This window comes from Chlorocebus sabaeus, chromosome X, assembly GCF_047675955.1.
Source record: "Chlorocebus sabaeus isolate Y175 chromosome X, mChlSab1.0.hap1, whole genome shotgun sequence".
NCBI lineage: Eukaryota > Metazoa > Chordata > Mammalia > Primates > Cercopithecidae > Chlorocebus > Chlorocebus sabaeus.
Genome location: NC_132933.1, coordinates 68,409,747 through 68,436,963, shown reverse-complemented (window position 1 = coordinate 68,436,963; position 27,217 = coordinate 68,409,747). Strand labels below are relative to the sequence as shown.

The following is a 27,217-nucleotide window of genomic DNA, read 5'->3' as shown; positions in this document are numbered from 1 at the left end:
AGCATTACCCTGATACCAACACTAGACAAGGATGCAAAAAAAAAAAAAAAAAAAATTCAGGCCAGTTACCCTGATTAATACAGATGCAAAAACCCTCAAGAAAGTTCTAGCAGAATGAATTCAACCGTACATCAAAAAGATAATACAAAATGATCAAGTGGGATTCATCCCAGGAATGCAAGGATGGTTCACCACATACAAATCAATTAACATGACACATCATATCAACAAAATGAAGGACAAAAGCCTTATTATTTCAATAGATGCAGAAAACCATTTGATAAAATTCAGTATCCCTTCATGAGAAAAACAACATAGTGGACCGAGAAGGAATGTACCTCAACATAACAAAGGACAAATATGAAAACCAACAGCTAACATCATACTGAATGATAAAAGCTGAAAGTCCTTTTCCTGGGAACTGGAAGAAGATAAGCATGCCTACTTTCACCTCTCCTAATCAATACAGTACTGGAAGTCCCATCCAGAGTAATCAGGCAAAAGAAAAAATAAAAGGCAGCAACATTGGAAATTAAGTCAAATTTTTCCTCTTTGTAGATGATCTTCTATCTAGGAAAAACCGGAAACTCCACCAAAATAATTCTTAAATCAGATAAATAAATTCAGTAAAATTGGAGGATAAAATATCAACATATGATAATAAGTAGCATTTCAATAAGCCAATAATAAATTAGCTGAGAAAAAAATCAGTAAGGCAATGCAATGTATAATAACTACAAAAAATAGCTAGGAATAAATTTAACCACAAAGGTGAAAGAATTCTACAAGGGAAACTACAAAACACTAATGAAAGAAATTGAAGAAGACACAAACAGAAGGATCTCCTAAGCTCATTACAAAAAAAAAAAAAAAAAAAAAAAAAAAAAAAAAAAAAAAAAGTCAGCTGAAAGCATCTCATTACCTGACTTCAAAATACATGACAAGAACAAATAGCATGGTAGTGGTATATAAACAGACATGTAGACAGACCAATGGATCAGAATAGAAAACCCAGAAATAAATCCACAAAGGGAATAAGGCAATAGGACAAAGGCAGTAAGAATGTGTGTTAGAGAAACGATGCTCTCTTCAATAAATGCTACTAGAAAGATTGGATATCCATATGAAGAAGAAGAAACTAGACTCCTGTATATCACAATACACAAACATCAACTCCAGATAAAACCTTAAACATAAGACTCAAAAATTTAAAACTACTGGAAGGAAACATAGGGGAAATACTTCAAGCCATTAGTGTAGACAAAGATTTTATGGCTAAGACCTCAAAAGAAAAGGCAACACAAACAAAAATAGATAAATGGGACTAAATTAAACAACTTTTCCATAGAAATGGAAACAATAGAGTGGATAGAAAACCTGTTGAATGGGAAGAAATATTTGCAAACTCTTCATCTGATGAGGGACTATTCATTCAGCATATACGACAGACTCAAACAACTCAACAACTAAAAGACAATTTCATCAAAAACTGGCTAATGAGAGAAAGGCAGTGTAAGCTGGCCAATTAGAAAGAACAATTGTCCTCCACTCAAGAATACCGAACTGAAGAATGATCCACACACACACAAAAACAATCTTCATAAGAACTAAAAATCAAGTTATCAATCACAGTATTGTCTTTAACTTAATATCACTGAAAAAGGCAATGAAGAGGATTGGAAAGACAATCTTTAATAGCCGATACCACACCTCCCCCAACCCCAGCAGGATCCATGTGGTGCAGAAAGAAAGTCTGCGCACTTAGAGGAAGGAAAGTGCAGTGATTGTGGGACTTTGCATTGAAAATTAATGCTGACCTGTCACAGCAGAAATGAACAATGGGCAGAATTCATCTGGCATTCATGGAGAGAGTATTCAGACCAGCACTAGCCAGAGGGGAATCACGCATCCCAACCGTAGGAATTTGAGTTTTGGCAAGTCTCACCATTGAGGGCTAAAGTGCTTTGCGGTAATAAGTAAACTTGAAAGGCAGTCTAGGTCACAAAGGTTGCAGTTCCTGGGCAAGTCCTGGTACTGTGCTGGGCTCACAGCCAGTAGACGTGGGCTGCATATGACCTAGTGAGACAACAGCCAGGGCAGCCAAGGGAGTGCTTGTGCCACCTGTCCCCCAACTCTAGATAGTACAGATTGCAGCTGTGGGAGCAACACCTTCCCTTCACTTGAGTAGAGAAGAGGGAAGAGTAAAGAAGAGTTTGTCTTGCAACTTTGATAACAGCTTAGCCACAATAGGATAGGATCCAAGGAAGAGTCTTGAGGCTCCTATTCCAGGGCCTAGCTCCTGAACTACATATCTAGACACACTCTGGGCCAAAAGGGAACCTGCTGTCCTGAAGGAAAGGACACAGTCCTGGCAGGATTTATCAGCTGCTGACTGAAGTGCCCTTTGAACTTGAATAGTCAGCAGTGGCAGCAAGGAGGTACTTGCCATGGAATTTGGGTAAGATTCAGATGTCCTGGCTTCAGTTGTGAACGAGCACATTCCCAGCTGTTGTGGGCATGGAGAAAGACACCTTCTGCTTGAGAAAGGTAGAGGAAAAATAAAGGAGACTTTGTCTTGCAGCTTCGGTACCAGCTCAGCCACAGTGGAGGTAGAGCACCAAGCAGGCTCTTGGGGTCCCCGATTCCAGGGCTTGGCTCTGGGATAGAATTTCTAGATGTGATCTGTGCCAGAGGGGATCCCATTGCTGTGAAAGGAGAATCTCAAGTATGGTAATATTTACCACAATATAACTGAAAAGTACATTGACCTTGAGTGAACACTGGTAGTAGCCAGGCCTGGTCCTGGGGTGGTGGTGGCCCAGAGGTGAGACACCTCTGCATGTGGATAAAGTAGGGAAGAGTTGATAGGACTTTGTCTTGTGGCTTGGGTGTCAGTTCATCCACAGTACAATAGAACACCAAGAAGATTTCTAGCTTTTCCAACTCTGGTCCCTTTCTCTTGAATGTCATCTTTGGACCTGCCAGGGGCCAGAGAGAACTTGCCATCCTGAAGAAAAGGATACAAGCCTGGGTAGCCCTGATAATTGTAGAACCGTAAAACCTTGAGTAAACATAGGCAGTAACTAGGCTATAATTTCCATGGACCTGGGGTGAGATCCAGTACTATGCTGGTTTCAGGTCTCACCCAGCACACTCCCAGTTGTAGTGGCCATGGGGATGCTTGTGTCATCCCTTCCCCAGTTCCAGGTGACTCAGCACACAGAGAGACTTTCTTTGGGAAAAAGTAAAGGAAGAGAACAAGAGTCTCTGCTTGGTAATCCAGATAGTTCTTCTGGATCTTATCCAAGACCACTGAGGCAGTACCTATATGAGTCTTACTGGGCTTAGGGTGCTACTTGTGCAGATATGGCTGCAGTGACCAAGAACTTGGATCACAACACCCAAGTTCCTTTGAATACCTGAAAAGTCTTCCCAAGGACAGGTACAAATAAGCCCAGACAGTGAAGACTACATTCAATATTTAAATATTCAATGCTCAGGCACAGACAAACATCCACAACCACCAAGGCCATCCAGGAAAACACAACCTCACTGAACAAACTAACTAAAGCACCAGAAACTAATTGTGTACAGCATTCTTTCATACAAAGAATGCAAAATAGTTGTTTTGAGGAAACTCAAAGAAATTCAAGATAACACACAGAAGAAATTCACCAGCCTATCAGATATATTTAACAAAGAGATTGAAATAACTAAAGAAAATAAAGCAGAAATTCTGGAATTGAAAAATGCAACTGACATACAGAAGAATGCATCAGAGTATCTTGGGAGCAGAACTGATCATGCAGAAGAAAGAACTAGCGAGTTTGGAGACATGCTGTTTGAAAATAAACAGTCAGAGAAGACAAGATATAAAATAATACAAAATAATAAAGCATGCCTACACCATCAAGAACATAACCTTAAAATGGCGAATCTAAGAGATTTTGGCCTCAAGGAGGAAGTAGAGAGATAGTAGTATAAAGTTTATTCAAAGGGATAATAACAGAATTTCCCAAACCTAGAGAAAGATATTAATATTCGACTATCAGAAAGTTATAGAACAGCAAGTAGGCTTAAGCCAAATAAGACTACCACAAGACATTTAATAATTAATCTCCCAAAAGTCAAGGATAAAAAAGGATCCTAAAAGCAGCAAGAGAAAAGAAACAAATGACATACAATGAAGCTCCAATACATCTGGCAGAAGCCTTTTCAGTGGTAACCTTACATACCAGGAGAGAGTGGCATAACATATTTAAACTGCTGAAGAAAAAATAAATTGTCCTAGAATAATGTAGCCAGCAAAAATATCCTTCAAACATGAAGGATAAATAATGACTTTCTCAGACAAACAAAAGCTGAGGATTTCATTAATACCTTATCTGTCCTATGAGAAATGCTAAAGGGAGTTCTTGAATCTGAAAGATTTTAATGAGCAATAAGAAATCATCTGAAGGTACAAATCTCCCCGGTAATTGTAAGTACAGAGAAAATTACAGAATTTTATAACATGATTATTGTGATATTTAAAGTACTCATATCTTGAGTAGAAAGACTAGAAGACAAACCAATACAAAAACTATGATTTTTTTATTAGATTTTTCTTTGCTTGTTTGTTTGTTTATGCAATCAGTGTCAAGTTGTCATCAGTTTCAAATAATGGGATATAAGATATTATTTGCAAGCATCATGGAACCCTCAAATCAAAAAGCATACAATGGATACTCACAAAATAGAAATGAAAACATACCACCAGAGAAAATTGCCTTCAATAAAAGGAAGACAAGGAGAAAAGAGAAAAGAGAAGACCACAAAATAACCAGAAAACAAATAAAATGGCAGGAGTGAGTTCTTACTTATCAATAACAGTATTAAATGTAAATGGACTAAACTCTCTAATCAAAAGACATAGACAGGCTGAATGAATAAAAAAGTAAGACCCAATGATCTGTTGCCTACAAAAAACACACTCTACCTATAAAGACACATCTAGACTGAAAATAAAGACATGAAAAACAAATTCCTTGTTAATGGAAATCAAAGAAGAGCAAGAATAGCCATACTTATATCAGACAAAATAGATTTGAAGATAAAAAGTATAAAAAGAGACAAAGAAAGTCATTATATAATGAAAAGGGGTCAAAACATTAAGAGGCTATAACAGTTGTAAATACATATGCACCAAACACCGGGGCACACAGATATATAAAACATATATTATTCGAGGTAAAGAGACAGATAGACTCTTACATAATAACATCTAGAGACTTCAACATCCCACTTTCAGCACTGGATGGATAATCCATACAGAAAATCAACAAAGAAACACCAGAATTAATCTGCACCATAGACCAAATAAATCCAAGATTTATTTACAAAACATTTCATCCAGTGGTGGCAGAATACGCATTCTTCCCCTCAGCATAAGGATCATTCTCAAGAATAGACCACATGTTGGGCCACAAAATCTTTTTATTTTTGGCTATTTTAAAAGGTAATTTTGACATAACTATGCTTACAAAAGTACACACAAATTATTTAATAGAATGCCTTTTACATTTAACTTCTCCTACACAATTTTGACCACAAACTTGGTACATGGCTTAAGATTTTTTTAAAAAATCACAATGTGGTTTATCTATTACTAATGCATAAAAGACTCTCTATAAATATTGTTAAAGAAGATTCAAGAACCTTGAGAAATATACATTTGGTTCACCTCAGAAAAATAGCACATATTGTACTCCATATGTTTATAATATGGTGCAACAAAGCATTGTTGTAATGTCTTAATGCCAGCATAGAAACTTCAATAACTAATAGATATGGAAGGGAGTGAGAGGGAGCCTATGTACATATTTGAAACTGTAATAAGATACCTGATTTGCTTAATATTGCATGTAGATGGTAAGTATACTAAAATCAATATTTGAGTAATTTCTTCACTCTGAATTAATACCATCTGCTCTCTTCATCTCATGAGGTCAACAAGAAAATAGGGCATGCTAGCTGTAACTTTTTCTCATGCATGAAAAATCATAAATTATGTTTCTTTCTCAGCTTTATAGTCCAGAAGTGACAGTATACTACAGCAAGGTGTTTCTTCCATTGTCAACATTCATAGAGTGACATATAATGTATACTAGAATTTTAATTTGTGTCAACACTCATGTGCAAAATATAACATGCAAATGTTTTGTTTGTTGATCATAAGAAAAATTCTAGCTTCAATTCTATCCAGTGTGGGGGAGGGGAAATTGGAAAATAAAAACATTCAAGCAATTGTGTGCAAATATCACGTTTTTTAAATGAAAGAATTTCCAACTGAACCAGAAGTTCATACTGCTAATTCACATTTCATTGAAACATTTTTTCATAAGTACAAATACATGGTATTAATGTTCAAAACCTAATGCAGCAAGACAATTAAGTTCTTATTTTTTGGAAGAAGGCCTCAAGTCCCAATCAATTTCTAGTAACAATGTTTTTGCAAATCAATTTAGTAATAAGTGGTTTTTATTTCCTTCATATATTTTGTTTTGGTCTTAAAGATTAGATTAAAATTTAGTTCAATCCCCTAGAAGGCAACTGGTTTTACTTTTGCATTATCAAAAAAAAAAAAAAAAAAAATCCACAAAAAATCCTCTTCTCCAAACCAATTCCTAATACTGAATCTGTGCTCAAGATGAATCTTTTTCTGTACAATGTAAATGGTTACTAAGGTGAAATGTACCCATGAACGTTAAAACGAGTTGTTAGAAAGATTTAGCTAGATTTATAATTTAAGTTTTAAAACATAAATATATGTAGCTTGATCTTCTGTTGACAGTGACTGCCAGACCCTAGATTTCAATATTTACAAATTCCCATTTCATGCACACAAAACATATACCATTATCACACAACTTACTCCTCATAGACTGGGAGATTCTTCTGTTGCTTTAAATCTTTGGCCTCCCAGTCAATTTCAAGGTCAAACAACTTTTAACTCAAACTTCACTTTCAGACTGTTAACAAATTTCCACCCACACATGATTAATGCTTATCATGTACCCACACATGATATTTCCTGTTCTACTGGCAAAATTGGAAAACTGCCTCAAAGAGGTCATCAGATTTAAGAAAAATGGACCATAAACTGGTTATTGCAAAATATACTATGAAAGATCAAAATTCAAGATTCCCTATTGGTGTCATACTTCATTTTACTGCAATGACTAAGTGCTTTCAGAAAAAAAAAGAAAGAAGTCTTAAGGTGGATTATTTCATACTTTTTAGATACTAGCTAAGGAACCTACAAAAATGTTTTGGAGTATACACCCTACCAAAAAAGTGTTTTAAAAACTCAGAAAATGGAATTATATCAAGTATCTTATCTGGCTACAATGGAATAAAACTAGAAATCTATAACAAGAGTAAGACTGGAAACTATACAAATGCATGGAAATTAAACAATATGTTCCTGAATGATCAGTGGGCTAATTAAGAAAATAAAAAGAATATTTAAAAATTTCTCAAAACAAATGATAATGATAAAACAACACACCCCAAACAACGAGATTTAGCAAAAGCAGTACTAAGAGGAAAGTTTAAAGCTGTAAGTGCCTACATTCAAAAAGTAGAAAAACTTTAGATAGACAACTAAAGATACATTTCAGAAAACTAGAAAAGAAAGAGCAAACCAAACCCAAAGTTATTAGAAAATAAAAATAAAAATCAGAGCAAAAATCAGTGAAATTGAAATAAAAAATAGTACAAAAGATCAATGAATTTAAAAGGTGGTTTTTTAAAATTATAAGAAAATTGACAAACCTTTAGTGAGACTAACTGTGGGGAGAAAAGAGAGAATACTCAAATAAACAAAATCAGAGGTAAAAAAGGAGACATTACAACTGATAGTGCAGAAATTCAAAGGATCGTTAGAAGCTATAATGAGCAACTATATGCCAGTAACTTGGAAAACCTGAAAGGAACTGAAAAATTTACAGATACATACAACCTACCAAAATTGAACCATTAAAGCATTCAAAACCTGAACAGATCAATAATAAGTAACAAGACTGAAGCAATAACAAAAAGTCTCCCAGCAAAGAAAAGCCAAGGACCCGATATCTTCACTGCTAAATTTTACCAAACACTTAAGAACTAATACCATTCCTACTCAAACTATTCCAAAAGATAGAGGATGAGAACATACTTCCAAACTCATTCTATGAGGCCAGTATCACCCTAAGACCAAAACCAGACAAAGATGTCTCAAAACAAAACAAAACAAAAACTACAGACAAATATCCCTGATGAATACTGATACAAAACTTAAGAACACATTAAAAAGATCATTCATTATGGCTAAGTTGGATTTATTGCAGAAACTTAAGGACGGTTAGACTTATGCAAATTAACCAATGTGGTACATCATATCAGCAAAATGAAGGAACAAAACCATATGATCATTTGAATTGATGCTGAAAATTATTTGATAAAAGTCAATATCCCTTCATGATAAAAAGAAAAATTCTTCTAAAAAACTGGGTATAGAAGGAGCATACCACAACACATTGAAAGCCATATATGACAGATCCACAGCTAATATCATACTGAATGGGGACAAAATGAAAGCCTTTCCTCAAAGATGTGGAAAACAACCAGAATGCCCACTTTCACCACTGTTATTCAAAATAGTACTGGAAGCACTAGCTAGAGCAATCAACCAAGAGAAGGAAAGAAATAAGTTTGAAAGGGGAAGTCATATTATCTTTGTTTGCAGATGATATAATAATATATTTGGAAAAATCTAAATACTCTGCTAAAAAACTATTAGAACTAATAAACAAATTGAGTAAAGTTGCAGGATATAAAATCAACATACAAAAATCTGTAGCATTTCTAAATGCTAACAGCAAACATTCTGGAAAGAAAGTAATCCCATTTACAATAGCTACAAAAAAAAATAATACCTAGGAAATTTCTAAAAGAAAAGTGAAAGATTTCTATAATGAAAACTATAAAACATTGATGAAAGAAATTGAAGAGGACACAACAGAACTGATAGTCCATGCTAATGAATTAGAGGAATCAATATTTTTAAGGTGTCTATACTATGTAAAGCAATCTATAGATTCAATTCAATCCCTATCGAAATACCAATGGCATTCTTCACAGAAACAGAAAAAAAAAATCTAAAATCTGTATGGAACCATAAAAGAACCAGAATATCCAAAGCTATTCTGAGCAAAAAGATCAAAACTGGAGAAATCACATTACCTGACTTCAAATTATGCTACAAAGCTATAGTAACCAAAATAGCATGATACTGGCATAAGAATATACACATAGACAAATGAAACAGAATAGAGAACCCAGAAACAAATCCATACACCTACAATGAACTCATGCTTGACAATATTGCCAAGAGCATACACTGGGAAAAGGAGAGCCTCTTCAACAAATGGTGCTAGGAAAACTGGACATTCATATGGAGAAGAATGAAACTAGACCCCTATCTCTCACCATATAAACATTTTTAAAAAATATGTATTAAAAACAAATCTAAGACCAGAAACCATGAAATTACTAGAAGAAAACTTTGGCAAAAATCTCCAGGACACTGCACTTGACAAAGATTTCTTGAGCAATACTCCACAAGCACAGGAAACCAAAGCAAAAATGGACAAATGGGATCACATCAAGTTAAAAAGCTTCTGCACAGCAAAGGAAACAATCAACAAAGTGAAAAGACAACACACAGAATGGGAGAAAAATACCTAAAACTACCTGTCTGACAAGGGATTAATAATCAGAATGTATAAGGAGCTTGAACAACTCTATAGGAGAAAAATCTAACAATCTGATTTAGTAATGGGCAAAACACCTGAACAGACATTTCTCAAAATACGACACACAAATTGCCAACAGGTATATGGAAAGGTTCTCCACAACATTAATCTTCGGACAATTGCTAATCAAAACTAAAATGAGATACCATCTCACCCCAGTTAAAATGGTTTTTATCCAAAAGACAGGCAATAACAAATTCTGGTGAAGATGTAGAGAAAAGGGTTTCCTCATAAACTGCTGGTGGGAATACAAATTAGTACACGCACTATGGAGAACAGTTGGCGGTTCCTCAGTAAACTAAAAATAGAGGTACCATAAAATGAGGTATCAGTATTTATCAAAAATAAAGGAAATCAGTAAGTTGAAGAGATATCTGCACTCCCATGTTTATTGTAGCACTATTCACAATAGCCAAGATTTGGAAACAACCTGAGTGTCCATCAACAGGTGAATAAATAAAGAAAAGGTGGTATGTATACACAACAGAGAACTACTCAGTCATAAATAACAATGAGATTCTGTCATTTGCAACAACAGGGATGGGATCGGAGGTCATTATGTTAAGACAAATAAGCCAGACACAGAAAGACAAACATCATGTATTCTCACTTATTTGCAGGAGCTAAAATTTAAAACAATTGAACTCATGGAGATAAAGAGTAAAGAGATGATTACCAGAGGCTGGAAAGAGTAGTGCATTTTTTTACAATAAAAGTGCAATAAGCCAAAATACCAATGTGGTAAATAAGTATTGGGCTGTTCTTTTGATACTAAAGAAAACAAAGCCCAGTAAAGGAGTAGTCAGAACATTTATCATCATAATTGAGTGATATTGTTCTATTAATTAAAAAGTTAAGAATTTTTTTAAAATTAGCAACAAAGAGAGTAATAAACTTAGAAAGAAATTAAGGAAACAGAAATTTTCTCTACCGAGAAGTATGTAACATTCTTGAAATAAATCTGAACAGATGTAATGCGTGAAAAATCATAACACATTCATGGATCAGAAACATAATATGAAGTACTAATGCATGCCATGACGTGAATGAACCTTAAAAACATCATACTAATTGAAAGAAGCCACTCTCAAATGGCCCATATTATATTATATATATTATATGTTATATATATCATATATTATATGACTCCATTTATATTAAAATGCAGAAAAGATAAATCCATAGAGATAGAAACATTAGTGGTTGCTTAGTGACAGGATAGGGGATGCCATGTGCTAATGCGTTTGGGGTTCATTTTTGAGGTGATTAAATGTTCAAAAATTAGATTATGGCACTGCTTGAACAACTCTGTGAATATATTAGAAACCACTCAATTCACACTTTTAATGTGTGAATTTTATATTATGTAATATATGTCTTAATCAAATTATTTAAAAGTGATCCCTGCTAACTCTACCCACTCAACACAGATTACAATTATTTTTTTAAAAACTTGAATATTTTCCTGAGAGTCATTTTGGCCAAGCCACTCAACCTTATTGGCTCTCATTTTCCTCAGGCAAAATAGCATTTGTGTTGGTTTAAATGCCTTGATATTTAAAGTTTCTATTGTTATCAAACTTTTGTTTCTTTTTAACAAAAGCACTAAAGTCCACAAGTAATAAAGAAGGTTGGAAGACATTATCAAGGCACTTTTACTAATAGAAATGTATTGTGCTTACAAAGATTTTTAAAAGAAGTTCACCAAAGTGCTTTACTTCTATTAATTCCAAAGACCTTCTAAAATCCATGAGAGATGTGAATGCAATTAATTATCAAGGCACAATAATAATTGAAATGATACATGTTGTATTCATGGCGCCTTTCTTCCAAAGTACCCCAATATCTTCACAAAGATGATCGTTAATAAACTTTAATCACAACAGCACTCTTGTGATAAGCAGGCAGTCTGACATAGAGGTAATATGAAAAGTGAATGGCACTTTGGAGGGAGACCAATATGATTGTAATCTGACTCCGTGAGTGAGGTTAGCCTGGAGAGTTTTTGAAATGGAACTTGATTGTTCGTAGTATCTTGCTATAGTCACATCCTGCCGGTTTCCTTAATACCACTTCAACCCTTAATATTATATTCCCAAGAGGCTCCTAAAGAGAGCTGATTTTAACTTCTTAGTATCCTTTAGGATTTCTTCAATTTGTACTCAATTTTCTAAATAGCTTTGTATTATACTATCCTCCAGAAATAGTATCTCAGCTTGAAGATAAGTTCTGTAACACAGAAAAGAGGCAACTATCTCTGCTGTATACTTTCAGGGTGAGAAACCCAAGAGAATTGTTTGTTTTCTTACAGTTTCATAGCAAGAATGTTGACAAAATGGAGAACTACAAACCACTGCTCAAGGAAATAAGACAGGACACAAATAAACGAAAAAACATTCCATGCTCATGGATAGGAAGAATCAATATTGTGAAAATGGCCATACTGCCCAAAGTAATTTATAGATTCAATGCTATCCCCATCAAGCTACTATCCACCTTCTTCACAGAATTAGAAAAAAACTACTTTAAATTTCATAAGGAACCAAAAAAGAGCCCGCATAGCCAAGACAATCCTAAGCAAAAAGAATAAGGCTGGAGGTATCACACTATCTGACTTCAAACTACACTAAAAGGCTACAGTAACAAAAACAACATGGTACTGGTACCAAAACAGATATATAGACCAATGGAACAGAACAGAGGCCTCAGAAATAACACCTCACATCTGCAACCATCTGATCTTTGACAAACCTGACAAAAACAAGCAAAGGGGAATGCATTCCCTATTTAATAAATGGTGCTGGGAAAACTGGCTAGTCATATGTAGAAAACTGAAATTGAACTCCTTCCTTACACCTTATACAAAAATTAACTCAAGATGGATTAAAGACTTAAATGTAAGACCTAAAACCATAAAAATCCTAGAACAAAACCTAGGCAATACCATTCAGGACATAGGCATGGGCAAAGACTTCATGACTAAAACACTAAAAGCAATGGGAACAAAAGCCAAAATTGACAAATGTGATCTAATTAAACTAAAGAGCTTCTGCACAGCAAAAGAAACTATCATCAGAGTGAACAGGCAACCTACAGTATGGGAGAAAATTTTTGCAATCTATTCATCTGACAAAGGTCTAATATCTAGAATCTACAAAGAACTTAAGCATATTTACAAGAAAAAAAATCTCATCAAAAAGTGGGCAAAGGATATGAACAGACACTTCTCAAAAGACATTTATGTAGCCAACAAAGATATGAAAAAAGGCTCATCATCACTGGTCATTGGAGAAATGCAAATCAAAACCACAATGAGATACCATCTCATGCCAGTTAGAATGGTGATCATTAAAAGGTCAGGAAACAACAGATGCTTGAGAGGATGTGGAGAAATAGGAACGCTTTCATACTGTTGGTGGGAATGTAAATTAGTTCAACCATTGTGGAAGTCAGTGTGGCGATTCCTCAAGGATCTAGAACCAGAAATACCATTTGACCCAGCAATCCCATTACTGGGTATATACCCAAAGGATTATAAATCATTCTACTATAAAGACACATGCACATGTATATTTATTGCAGCATTATTTACAATAGCTAAGACTTGAAACCAACCCAAATTCCCATCAATGATAGAATGGATAAAGAAAATGTGGCACATATACACCATGGAATACTATGCAGCCATAAAAAAGGATTAGTTCATGTCCTTTGCAGGAGCATGGGTGAAGCTGGAAACCATCATTCTCAGCAAACTAACACAAGAACAAAAAAACCAAACACTGCATGTTCTCACTCTTATGTGGGAGGTGTACAATGAGAACACATGGACGCAGGGAGGGGAACATCTCACACTGGGGCCCATTGAGGGGTAGGGGGCTAGAGGAGGGATAGCATTAGGAGAAATACCTAATGTAGATGATGGGTTGATGGGTGAAGCAAAGCACCATGGCAAGTGTATACCTATGTAACAAACCTGCACATTCTGCACATGTACCCCAGAACTTAACATGTAATAATAATAATAGAAAGTTGACAAAAAGACCACAGATTCTATTCTAAGTTCTGATCCACGAGTGTTGGTGATAGAGCTTCAGCAACACCTTGGAGGCTAAAACTCCATGGATTCTACTTCTCCATGCTGCCTTGATTTTCCAAATATTAACTAACTGAACAAAGAGTTGGGGTTAAATGATTCCCCAGGGCTTCTCCACTGTATTCTCTCAAGTCAGGTTGGCTTACACAGGTCTGATAGAGTATAACAATGGGCTTTTAATGGTTGTAATGAAAGTGATAGCTTACTGCCAGTCTTCTTTCAGCCAGTGATACATGTTATTTATTTCTCAAATAACTTCTGATAATTGTGGTCTGTGCAAAATTTTACTTGAAATGGAACGTAAATGAGACATAGACTAGCAGAGTTTCATTAACTTTCCAACTATTAGTTCATATGTATAAGAAGTTTATGTGCCAGGAAAGGTACAAAGAGACTTGCCTAGATTTTTTTTTTTTTTTTTTCGTTTCCTGTCACCAGATTCCTGTGAAGTAGGAATTAGTAACCACATTATACACATAAAGAAACTGTTACACAAGAGGATAAGCCACTGGCTATACTATACCTTCTTATCTGTTCACAAGCAGAAAATGGCAGAGCTTGAATTTGAATCCAGGTCTGTCCATGCTCTAAGCTTATACTCTAAATTGTTATGTCAGGTTGCCTTTCTTTTAAGAAGATTACCATTCATACAACAGTTGCTAAATTTTGTTACAATAAATAAAATAAAAGCAGGTTATTTTATTTTAAAAAATTGTTTCTTCAAAAGCTCTGTCAGAAAAAAGTAGAGACTATGTAAAGGTAAAATCACAGGTTAAATTATCCTTTAGGGAGTGGTGGATTTAAAAAAAAATTAAAATTAAACTTTGCATTCTCAGACCTCCCAGTAAGTCAGATACACTTGAAATAGTTATGCTGTATGGTAAAGTAGAAAATACAATAAATAATACATATCTGAGTTGGAATTCTGGTTTTGTCATTTACTAGCTATGTAATCCTAGGCAAGCAATTGAAATATGGATAAAATGCCTATCTGTCCAGATCATCATGAAGATTAAATGAATTTAGTTATATAAAGTGACCAAAGGTCCCAGCACATGGTCAGCCCTCAAAAAATGGTAAGTGTTATTGTTATTACTATTATTAAGAACAACACTGAAGGGGTAAAGAAGTGCAAAAGAGTAGGTGGATGAAAGAGGGATGTGTAGAGGATATTAATGGTATGATTCAATGTTACTCTAAGCATGCTTCTTTAAAGAACAAGCACATAAAAATGAGTCAGTTATCAATAGAGAATGACTATTGATGATGATGGAGTTCTTGTGTTATGACCAGATGATAGAGAGATACTTCCTATACTGTGTTATTGCTTTTCATTTTCAAGCAGAGAGCTGTAAGATAGAGGGAGCTAAAAGAAGATGGTTCCTTAAACTGGTTCAGAACAGCCTGGAAGCATCTTAAATCCAGACAAATCTTAAGTATTGTGGTTGAAAAGATATGAAGTGCTAGGCTGGGCCCAGTGGCTCACACCTGTAATCCCAGCACTTTGGGAGGCCGAGGCGGGTGGATCACCTGAGGTCAGGAGTTCAAGACCAGTCTGGTCAACATGGTGAAATCCCATCTCTAATAAAAATACAAAAATTATCTGGGCGTGGTGGCACACGCCTGTAGTCCCAGCTACTTGGGAGGTTAAGGCAGGAGAATTGCTTGAACCGGGGATTGCAGTGAGCCAAGATCACGTCACTGCACTCCAGCCTGGGTAACAGAGCGAAACTCCATCTAAAAAAAAAAAAGGAAAAGAAAAGAAAAGAGAAGAAGTTCTAGCCAGTAGTCAGGAAAAATGGCAACCATTCAAGCTCAAGCTCTGCTATTCAAATTCTCTAAAGCAGATTTTTCAGAGGGAATTATCTATAGGTTAAGAGATGTTCTGAGGTAGGCTTATACCTCACTGTTAATGTGATTACTTGAAGCATACCTGAACAATTGAATATATGAAACAGTAAATAAATAACAACTATTTTGCACATAGGTCTAAAATTGCAATAATTCTTACTCTGAATATGTCTTTTCCCTATAAACTTTTTAAATGACTATTTGACTACTGTCTCACTTAATGTTTTAATAAAGCATTTACATTTATAAAAAGCAGTTGGCTGAGTTACCATAGCCTCTGACTTCTCAGCCATCAGCACCTAAAGAAATGATTGACTTGCCTGGTATGTACCAGGGAAGCCACCACTCATCTAGTGACAGCTCCCCAAAATGCAACTGAAAACCATTATAGGAATAATCTATTTGCAAGAGCATGAGCCTAACCAATTTAACCCTATTTTAGTAGTGGGAAGTTCCATACTGCCCATTAAGCTCCCATTTCCTGAACAAAATCATTTTAAATGTCAGAAAAAAACTGTCATATTATAAAAATGACTATATTCCTGAAAAAAAGACCTCATCATTTAAAAACATGAGAAACAAAGCACAAGATTCTTCAAGGAGTTAACCCCAAACCACCACCTTGAAGCAAAAATCTCACATTACTTCAATACACGAGTTAAGCGATCCAGGTCCCAAATCTAACTGGATACAAACACAGTTTTTAAAACCTTTATAAAATAAGTTTACACATTACCTGGTAATTGTTTTGGTTTTGTGATAATCTCAATTGGTTTGATGATGCAAAATGAGGAGAAAAATTACTCCGTAACGGATTTGTATTACTGTATATTGTACTAGATGCTGTATGTAATGAGGTCCGTGGTGTCAAATGGTAGTTTCTGTTTTGATACAGTACACTGTCTGACATATCTCTAATATTCACCATTTGTGAATTTGGCATATTTCTTCCTGGTCCAGGCAAGGTTGTACTTTGGTTCTCAGCTCGAAGGGAACTGCCACTTTCATAAAATCTCGAATAGCTTGGTATCTGTGCTCTCATCGATGCCAGCTCTTCCTCTCTGGCATATTCATCCTCAGCATCTCCAGTCTCCATTGCAATGGACAAACAATTTCCTTCTGCTGAGCTAGGCTTCTGTGGGGCATTTCCTCCCAGAATTCTCTGGGGGTAATCGCTAACTGCCAATGAAAACACTTCACGGATTTCCAAGTTTTGTGTTCTACAGTAAGGGTCTCTAATAGTTGGCTTTTGCCCACATAAGTTATGTAATGCTGGACCTGTGTGTTCAGGCTTATATGACCTTTGAATCCCAACTGGTTCAATTTTATAAGGTCGGTGGCACACAGAAGATTTTTGAGGTACTGTCATTTCAGAAGCTTGTACTGAAGAGTTTCCATAGTTTTTCTTTGTGTGATTGAATACTGAGTTTCCAGCATTTAGCACACTTGTCTGTCTTGACAAAATAATTGTTTTTTCACCTAGGAGTAGGGAAGCATTTTTACAGTGTGCTACTTGTCTTTGAACAGGAATGTGCAACTGAAACTCAGTATCATTTTTAGTGGCTGTTTTCTGCATAGGGATTTTATGTGCTTCTGTAATTTGTGTGTCTGTATGTTTGTTTGTTCCTTGCCTACTTGATGAACTGGCTGGACTGTATATACCAGTCACAATGACATCATTATTGGCAGATGTCCAAGAAGACTGCTGACTTGAGGGTCGAGTAATATTAACCACATTTCTGACTGTAATGTCTGGAGCTGACAAAGAGGTTCCTGTTGTTGCTGTTCCAGATTCAGAGTTCTTACTACTCATCTTTCTTCTCTTATTGCCAACCCACGTCTGGAAGGATAAAACATGGTATTATAAAAAAAAAATTTTTTAAACAAACCAAGAAAAAACAAATTTTACATGATACATTATATTTTCATTTGTCTTGGAACTAAAGTGTGCATAAAAGTAAAAGAAAAAGATAAAAATAACAGAAAAGCTAACTAAAGTATAAAGACAAAGATGATCAGGGACTCATACTTAATAAATACCTTCAAACTTTGAGAACAGAGTGTATTATTGTTTCTCTCCTCATAACACATCCAACTAATATGTATCAAGAAACTTAAAAATGTTTATACACTCTGACATAGTAAATATATTTATGGTAATTTATCCTAAAAATAACCTACAAATGTAGGTAAAGTTTATATGCAATGATGTTCATCATATATTTATTTATAATACTGAAAAATTAAGAACATACTAAAGGTAGGCTATTTAATGGTATTAAGAAATGCTCATAGTATTGTTAAACAAATACACAATTGCAATCTTTAGGCTCATCAACTTCCATTTTATAAATATATCGTAACTTGCTTAATTTCATACTGTCAGATATTTATAGTAGTTTTTGAAATATTCTTTATTATAAATCATATTGCCATATACCTCGTCGTAGATGCATCTTTGTACTGCTGCTCCATTAGAATGTAATACTAAAAGAAAAATTGCTAGGCTCTAATATTTTCAAAGTGCCCTCCAATGTAAGAGTTCTGGTTTCCTCACACCCTCACCAAGAGTTTGCATTATCTTTTTATAGTCTTTACTAGTCCAGGAGTAAATAAAAAGTGTATAATTGCTGCTTTGATATGAATTTCTATGGTTACAATATTACTTTCATAGAATTCCCTATCCATTACCTTTACCTATTTTTATATTGAGGTGTTTACCTTTTTAAATTGATTTGTAAGAGTAATTTTCTACTAAAGACAGTAATAATTCTTTGTTACAAGTTGTAAATTTTGTTTTCAGTTTGTCATTAATTTATGGTAGTTATTGTCTTCTTTACATTTTTCTCTACTTACCAAATTTTGTACAATAAATAGATATTTTCTAAACAGAATAAGAGTATTTATAAAAATACTAGTGGTTGACGTTTAGGATTTAATTACAAAATACGTATTTTAATGTAAGTAATTTATTATAATGATCTTAGTATTATTTTTCTGAGTCACGGATCTAAAATTATACAATAGGAAATATATTCTATAATGTGATTACTAAACTTTATAATGATTCCAAAATGCATACCATATTATAAACACCAAAGCACATTAATCTATTAAGAATTAAACAGGCCAGGCCCAGTGGCCCATGCCTGTAACCCCAGCACTTTGGGAAGCCAGGCAGGAGGATCTCTTGAGGCCAACATTTTGAGACCAGCCTGGGCAATATAGTGGGACTTGGTCTCCACCAAAAATTTTCCTAAAAAAGAATTAAAAGAACTGAATAAATGAAAACATGAAATGAACCAGCCTTGAACAAACATGGTTCAGAGTATATTTGTTTAACTTTTATATGGATGTGTTTTTGAAGACCACATAAACTGTCAAATTTTCAATGTTTACTGTACATCTTATACAATTTAAAATTATATACGACATTAGTGTTGCTATAATACTGTAAATAAAAGCTAATATGTATTGAATCCCCATTATGTGATCTCTCTATAGATAGATAGATGATAGATAGATAGATAGATAGATAGATAGATAGATAGATAGACAGATTTTCATTTGCCTTGGAACCAAGGTGTACATACAGGTAAAAGAAAAAAATAAAATAAAAAAACTAAAGTATAAAAAATCTATAATAATCTATAAAGGATCTATAATAAAGGATCTATAATAGATCTGTCTATATAGAGTGTTATATATATATACATATGTATAAAAAACCTCCTTTGGTAGGTGTTATTTTTCTAATTGTGTAAATGAAGAAACTGAGGTTCAGAAATAATAAATAGCTTGTGGAAGGATATTCTAGGCGCAAGTGAGAGAGAAAAGATTCCGTCAATTCTACCTTGCCTGAAAGCACATTAAACCTTCCACTACCCTACATGTAGTGGTTAGAAACTCCTGAAAATAGTCATCTCTATTGGCCATTTTATTTTTATAATTATTGTTTCTCCCATAAAGAAAATGTTCCACAAACTGTAGTGTTCCACTTTACTTCACATGAGGCAGTGGAAATTTTAAACTCACTCTGACTTTCATGAAACAGCAGGAGTGAGAATGATAAGCAGAAAGATGTACGAATATAAATGTCACAGGAGACAGGGGAGAAAAACTAAAAGGTTTTAAATTATATACTAGAGAAATATTTAAAACTAAAATGTTAAAAGTTGAATTTTACAATATTCAAAATAAGTTGCCACATTATGGCTTTTTAAGTAAAAATAATCTGTGAGAAGCATAACGTATTTGTACATAATCTTTACAAAAATATAAAAGCATTACATTAAAAAATTTAATGGGAAAGCACAGTAAAATTATAAAATTTGAATTCAAGAACTATGACATCTGGAGGACAGCTCTGGGCCACTTAAAAAAAGAAAAACACACGCACACAACATAACCTACTGTGTTCTCTTCACGCAATGTCTACTTTAACTCAGGAAGTTTAAGAGTGATTTTAGTGCATTGCAAATTTATGGCTTACTTATAAAATTGTATAGTTTATACATGCATATGCATATTATATATAGTTTCTTACGTAGCTTAATAGATATTTATATAATGTACCCATCAAAAAGTAAAATGCAGTAGAATAATATCCATATACATAAGAAATAGCTATATAGCAACCTAGCAACCTCCCTTGTCCAGAACACAACCAACATAGATGTCACGAGATCCATGTACTTCACTACAACACCTAACCTTAAAACCAACTGTCAACAACAAATTAGAAATTACAAAATAGAAGGGATATTAGTGATAGAAGTTGCTGTTGACAGGCACCCCAAGAGTACCAAAACTAAAATTGTTCACTAAACATTGCTCACTAAAGGGAAAAGAGAAGGAACACAAAACAGAAGCAATGGGAGAAATCACTAAATAGCAGTCTAGCGTCCTTTAAGGAAAAAAGTAACTCCATATACCTTACCAAGTTGTGAGTATTATTATTTTATGGCACAGTATAATAATTGATTTCCATAGTGAAAACCCTGAGTCAAAAAGTAAGGGTTCAATTATTTTCCACATTCTCAATTGAAAAAAGTAGGGAAGTATATAAATAGGAAGGTATATAAGAAATATTTCCATTTAAAATGAAAATAAAGAAAATACATTGCCTGAGGTTTCCCAAAAGCTGAATTAAATTTTACTAAAATTTGTTCAGTTGTTATCAATTATTATCAAAATATACCAAAACTTATAAGATGTAAATGATTCTCATTTATGTTACATCTTAAAAGATGTGTCAAACAAAATTGATATGATGAGAATTTGGGCTTAGGAACTAATAAAGTGATATTACACAGGAAAAAAAGAAAGAAAAGTCATTCGATCATTAATCTTTAGTGTCCATAAATTTATGTTTCAGTTCTCTCTTTGAAATTCACTGTCTCTAAACTTCTTTCCCTTTTTTTTATATCTCTTTCTTTGTTTTCTTGTTTTTTTACCCCAGTATATTTATTTTTGCTTGATGTTTTAACTTTTTAAGTTTTCTTTACATTGAGATCAAGTTCTTAATACAGTGGGACTTAAAGATTTTTTAAAAGAAAAATGCAATGAATACTTTATTAATAATAATAAAGATCTCTTTCAAGTAGAACATGTAACCCTAGCAAAGTATCCGGGGAAGGGGGTGGGATATAGAGTGATGAGTCTACAAAAAAAATTCCTTTTGCCCTTTAACTGGAAAAGCCATCAAAATTGTGTTGGGATTTAGATTAGGAAGACTGAATTTCTGTAAAATTTACATTGGAATGGAGGGAATGAATCCATTTTTTACACTTTTTTGTAACATGTTAACATTTTACTGATAATCTATATTCTAAGAAATTATATATTTCATTCCCATTGTTTGTTTTAGATTTTCACACCATTTTGAGCATAAATACAAATCTCTGTATTTCAACACTCTCAATATTCAATCACAATAAAGTAAGTTATGAGGGGAAGATTGCAATAACACATTGGAAATATGAAAGATTTCACAATATGAAAGATTTTCACAATGCAGCTGCCTGGCAAGGGTTTTCACTTTAAGGTAATGACAAGATAGAAAAAACAAAAAAAAAAAAAAAAAAAAAAAAGCAGAGAAACTTACTGCAGGAAAAAGAAAGTAGCACTTGTTAACTGCAATCTCATCAACTTAAAATCTAATACATTTTTATATTATATTTTCTAATACAGTTAGACATTTTGCTCTGTGGCTTAGTGAAGATATTTCAAATAAGCCATGTGGAGCTGTTAATAGGAGATATTTCTGGTTCTTAAACAAATCTGAATATGATGACTGGTCTCAGAACATAAGAAACATATCCTGGGCCGGGCGCGGTGGCTCACGCCTGTGATCCCAGCACTTTGGGAAGCCGAGGCGGGCAGTTCATCTGAGGTCAGAAGTTCGAGACCAACCTGTCCAACATGGCGAAACCCAGTCTTTACTAAAACTACAAAGAATTAGCCAGGCGTGGTGGCGGGCACCTGTAATTCCAGCTACTTGGGAGGCTGAGGCAGGAGAATCGCTTGAACCCGGGAGGTGGAGGCTGCAGAGAGCTGAGATCGCGCCACTGCACTCCAGCCTGGGCAACAAGAGCAAAACTCCATTTCAAAAAAAAAAAAAAGAAAAAAAAGAAACAAATATCCTGGATATTTTTGTCTAGAATTGGTGGCATAATTCCCTATTTGAAGGCGAATAAATATTGTAGTCTTTAAGAAACACATATTCTGAATAATTATTAAGATATACTTATCTTTAGGGTCTTTGAAGGTACATCGAAAGCAAAATAAACTTAAGAACAGACATTCTTTCTCTTTCCTAAATTAGCCTAATGAATGTGAAGTAGGAGAAAGTTGCTAATTTTTCAATCACTAAGATTTCACACCAAGAGGATTTGTAACATTTTCAAACAGACATAAAAGTTCCTATGCATTCAATAAAATCCGTGACCAGTTCTGTTAGATTTATTTCTTGCCTTTTCTCAATCACCTTCTCATTACCTTTCAAGAATGTAGCAGCTCTGATTTTTACAGCTGAATAACTATGACTGTGATAAAGAAAAATTTATTCCCTTAGGATTCCTTGTCCCTTACTTGCCTACCCATCAAAATGCATGCATTTTGCTTAGAAAGAGAAAGTATTTATAAAGCAGACCAAATGCCTGATGAAAAATTCAGATACAATGAAAACTACGTCACCTATAGTATTCACTTGATAAATGCCTGTTTTACTGATATCATTTTTGGGGATTACATCTACATTAATTTGGGGTTTAAAGAGCATAAGATCAACAATGAATCTTAAATGTATGTATTAGATTAAAAAGCTAAGATTTTAAAAAGATGTTTACACTGCAAGGGTTTTTGTGTTTTCAAGGTATTTATAGAAACAAATACAAACTGAAAGATTAGTCCTATTTATTTTTAAAACAGTATTGTTATACCAGGGAAGTGAAGTTGTTTATAAAATTAGTGACTTCATACCCTGAGTATTTTTCTCGTATTAAGCAAATATCACTTGTAATAAGAAGCTTTAAATTTGAGTGTAAGACCTCAATACTTACCCTGACTACACTGAAGTCCAGCTTAGTCTCCTGTGCACACTGTAATATGAGCTGAAAGCAATTTTTACTTTGATTTGTCATTCCATTTTCATAATAACGCTGTAAAATCCTTTGTTGTTCTACAGTAAATACAGAACGTAGATTCATCTAAAAATAAAAGAAGATACTCTGAAAATTGGAATAAAAATTTGGTATGTGTAGAATTTGTACTCCTATTTTTTTTATACAATTTCAGTGCTTCCAAGCTGTAAGATTTCTGCAAGTGAATTAATCCCCAGTAGTGGGCAATAATTTGTGTGCTAAAGGGAGACAGCTTCTCAATGAAAAATATGCGTAGTGCAAACACTTATTGAATTTATTCAGATAATGTACCAACTTTAAAGAAAAAAAAACACAAAACAAAAAAGAGGAAAGTCTTTATCTGGTTAGTGTTAATACATGGGGGAAAAAAAGGTAATTTCACTGAAATAAATATGTATGGCTAGTAAGGTCAGAGATGGTGGTAGCCATACGTGATCAATTATCAACAGGGACACTCACTGTTCTTTGTCAAGCAAGGCATCTGGCATATGTCTTGTAGCCAGAAGCTCTGCTCTGGAACAAAAGGGTGCTTTTGTTTTTCCTCGTGGATAAAGGGATTCTTCTTATATATTAAAACAAAACCTCTCTTTAGAGCTTAAATATAAAAAAGAAGGTTTAGTGACTGTGAACATTTCTGTGCTTTAGGGAATACTAACCAAAATAATTATTTTAATAAACATAGAATATACATAAAAATTTTAATGTATATTGTAAAAAAATTTTAAATTATGTACATTTTACTAAAAATAACCATGTTAAAATTATGTACCTTAATTAAACAATATGTAATTAAATTGACATCATCACAATTTGACAAGATAAGTTCGAAAATGTTTTATCTTTCCTGCCAATAGATAAAATGTTTAATACTAAGGGTATACAACTCTGTGAATTTAAAGAATAAAAGTCAGGTCAAACTCTTCTTTAAAAACGATAAATTCTAGTAGTGCATTTAATAAAGAATCCTTGTGATTAGATTAAGTCAATTTTGGGTTCTTGTTAAAAGCTGTCACACTAAACTTGTTAATCCCAAAAATTGACAGAAAAAAATACCACATCTTTTCCAAGAAAAGTGTCTCCTCAAAATTAAGAAAACAGCAACACATTAGTTGGGCATGGTGGTGTGAGCCTGTGGTCCCAGCTACTTGGGAGGCTGAGGTAGGAGGATTGCTTGAACTCCGGTTGTGGAGGTTGCAGTGAGCTGAAATCACACCACTGTACTCCAGCCTGGGTGACAGAAACTGTCTCAAAACGGAAAAAAAGAGGAAAGAAAAGAAAAGAAAAGGAAGGAAGGAAGGAAGGAAGGAAGGAAGGAAGGAAGGAAGGAAGGAAGGAAGGAAGGAAGGAAGGAAGGAAGGAAGGAAAGGGAGAAGAAGAAAAGAAAAGAAGAAAAGAAAAAAGAAAGAAAAGAAAAGAAAAGAAAAAAGAAAAAAAGAGCAACAACAAAGCTCTTCAAGCCAAACCAGACAGGAATTTTTCTAGCATACTATGTATGGAAATAATCAAGTACATTGACATGGAAATAACATCTTTCTCTGAATGCTTTGAACAATAAAGCTCTCTAATAAGGAAAGTAAGCAGTCACCCAGTCATCCAGTGCAGTCGGTACACCTGACTTTCTTTCTTGCCCACACAAGCATCTATCTCATCTATCTCCTGTCTAATGTTAAGAGATCTGATGAGAGAAAATCAGATGTAGGCAAGCACCAGGAAAGATGAGAGTAAAGTTTCTCTCTGAAACATCAGAAGCAAAGACTTCTACTGACTTTCTGAAGGGGATCTCATTCAGTGCACTAAAGTGTAAGTCTAAACTGAACGAAATTTTCAAGGATGCGTGGACAAGTGAGCAGGAACAATATCCATTAAAGCAATTTTTTTTTTTTTTTCACTATCATGGCTGCCAGATTTCAGAGCAGTTTGGGGTTTCTTTTCCTAAATGATTCAGCCGCAGTCAAGAGAAGAGTCAGAAGATAGAGGTCAAATACCGGAAATATTTCTGGTATTTAGAAGCTGATATGGATTTAGAAGCAAGGTACTTTGAAATGGGTTCTGAGGACAATGGTGAACTTCAAATCATTAGTGTACAATCAGAGCTCTGATCCTCCTCTGCAAGGCTGTACCTACTGCAAAAAGCCTAAAGTACAAGATGTAAGTGATCACCAAGTATGATAAAATCTGCCCCATGTTTTCCCATTAGCTGGCTGCAACTCTTACATTTATCTAAGTGTGATATCAACCTAAAAAACACACCAGGTCCTTCCCCATTGATACCAATAGCCAAATAAAGATGACTGAGTACTAAACAGATTTCCAGATACTGCAACTCTGACAATAGACAATGCAGATGCAGGGACCTTTTAGTTTTCCCTTTAAATTCAGAAACAACAGCAGCAAGGCCACTTTGCTCAAAAGATCTACTATATTATAGGAAGTTAATTCTTTACAACAACTAGATAACCCCATTTGAGCAAGATAATTTATCATTACCTTCATCCACCCTAGTTATCTTGGCCTCTGAAGTGGCAAGATATTGAATGACTGCACAGCCAAGTTTCTTAATCATTTGCAACAAAATAATAAAAATAAACAGAGCTTTAAAAACAATATCTTTTAAAGTTGGGTTTTTATTTATGTGGAAGATAAAATGACAAAGCATTGGTTCCCTGGAAATTGAAGTCTGTTGGGTTGTGGTGGGATGGTGGCTGAATTAAGGGATTGAGTGTTGAAGTAACAATTCATTTAGTTTTACCCCCAATATTCTATATTGTGCTACCCATTCAGCACATGCCCACCCATAGGAATAAGACAACCTCGGTTTTATGCTCAGCTTCATTGTTGACAATTTGGTGAATCATTTAATTTCCATGAATACCCATTACCAAGTCTGTAAAATGCTGGATTGTACAAGTCTTGTCTATCACTCTGGTTGCTACAAATAAGTTATGATATATGAACTCATTTGTCTTCAGTTGTAAAGCATGTTATAGTTGTAATATACCTATATTTTTAGTATAACTAGGCTCTTAAGTTTATATATCATATTTAGATACGGAATTTTTCAGGTTCTACTCAGGTTTAAGATTCAGTATTTTGATGAAGATTCTAAGACATTAAGAAAATATTAAATCATGCTTAGTATGTTCTATTCAAACAAGCTGAACAATGAGTATAATTTTTTAGATTTGTTGCTTTGGAAGTACCTGAAACATACAGCTTCTAAGAATGACTGCTTCCTTAGGTATTTCAGATACCTAAGGCTATATTTTCACATGGAAACATTTGAGATAAATTCCTATATGATGTAACACTGTTCTTACAGATTCGATGCCATACTTAAAAGCAGCTCAATGCCTTACTAATGCCCCTGCTAATTAAAACATTTGAAAAGTACTAAAAAATTTACTTATAAGTATTCATTACTGGAAAACAAGATATTCTAAATGGGATGACACATTTGGAGGCTGAGGCAGGAGGATTTTTTGAGACCAGGAGTTTGAAACCAGCCTGGGCAGCATGGTGAAACCCCCACCTCTACAATTTTTATTTTTTTAATTTTAATTAATGTGGCATGGTGGCACGTGCCAGTAGACCAGTAGACCTAGCTATTCAGGAAGTTCAGGTGGTAGGGTCTCTTGAACCCAGGAGTTTGAGGTTACAGTGAATTATGATTGCACCACTGCACTCCAGCCTGGGTGACAGAACAAAACCCTGTCTCTAAATAAATAAGCAAATAAATAAAATGGGACAAGTCCATAAATCATCATCAATTCAAATATAACACATTCTTT

The 27,217-nt window shown here is 34.3% G+C and overlaps 1 protein-coding gene across 6 annotated transcripts in view; it reads right to left on the bottom strand.

Moving 5' to 3' along the window:
- HDX (highly divergent homeobox) overlaps positions 1–27,217 on the bottom strand; it is a 180,488-nt gene that overhangs the window by 129,724 nt on the left and 23,547 nt on the right. For 5 of the 6 annotated variants that reach the window (XR_012091938.1, XM_007992175.3, XM_007992176.3 and 2 more), the window contains 2 exons: positions 23,349–23,495; positions 16,523–17,626 (listed from right to left, as the gene is read on the bottom strand). Coding sequence is in view for 5 of the 6 variants with exons in the window: in XM_007992175.3 (XP_007990366.1) it covers positions 16,523–17,626; positions 23,349–23,495 (1,251 nt within the window). In the remaining variant the exon portion in view is untranslated. The remainder of the gene's footprint in view (positions 1–16,522; positions 17,627–23,348; positions 23,496–27,217) is intronic. The other variant, XM_007992178.3, reaches the window with a different exon arrangement.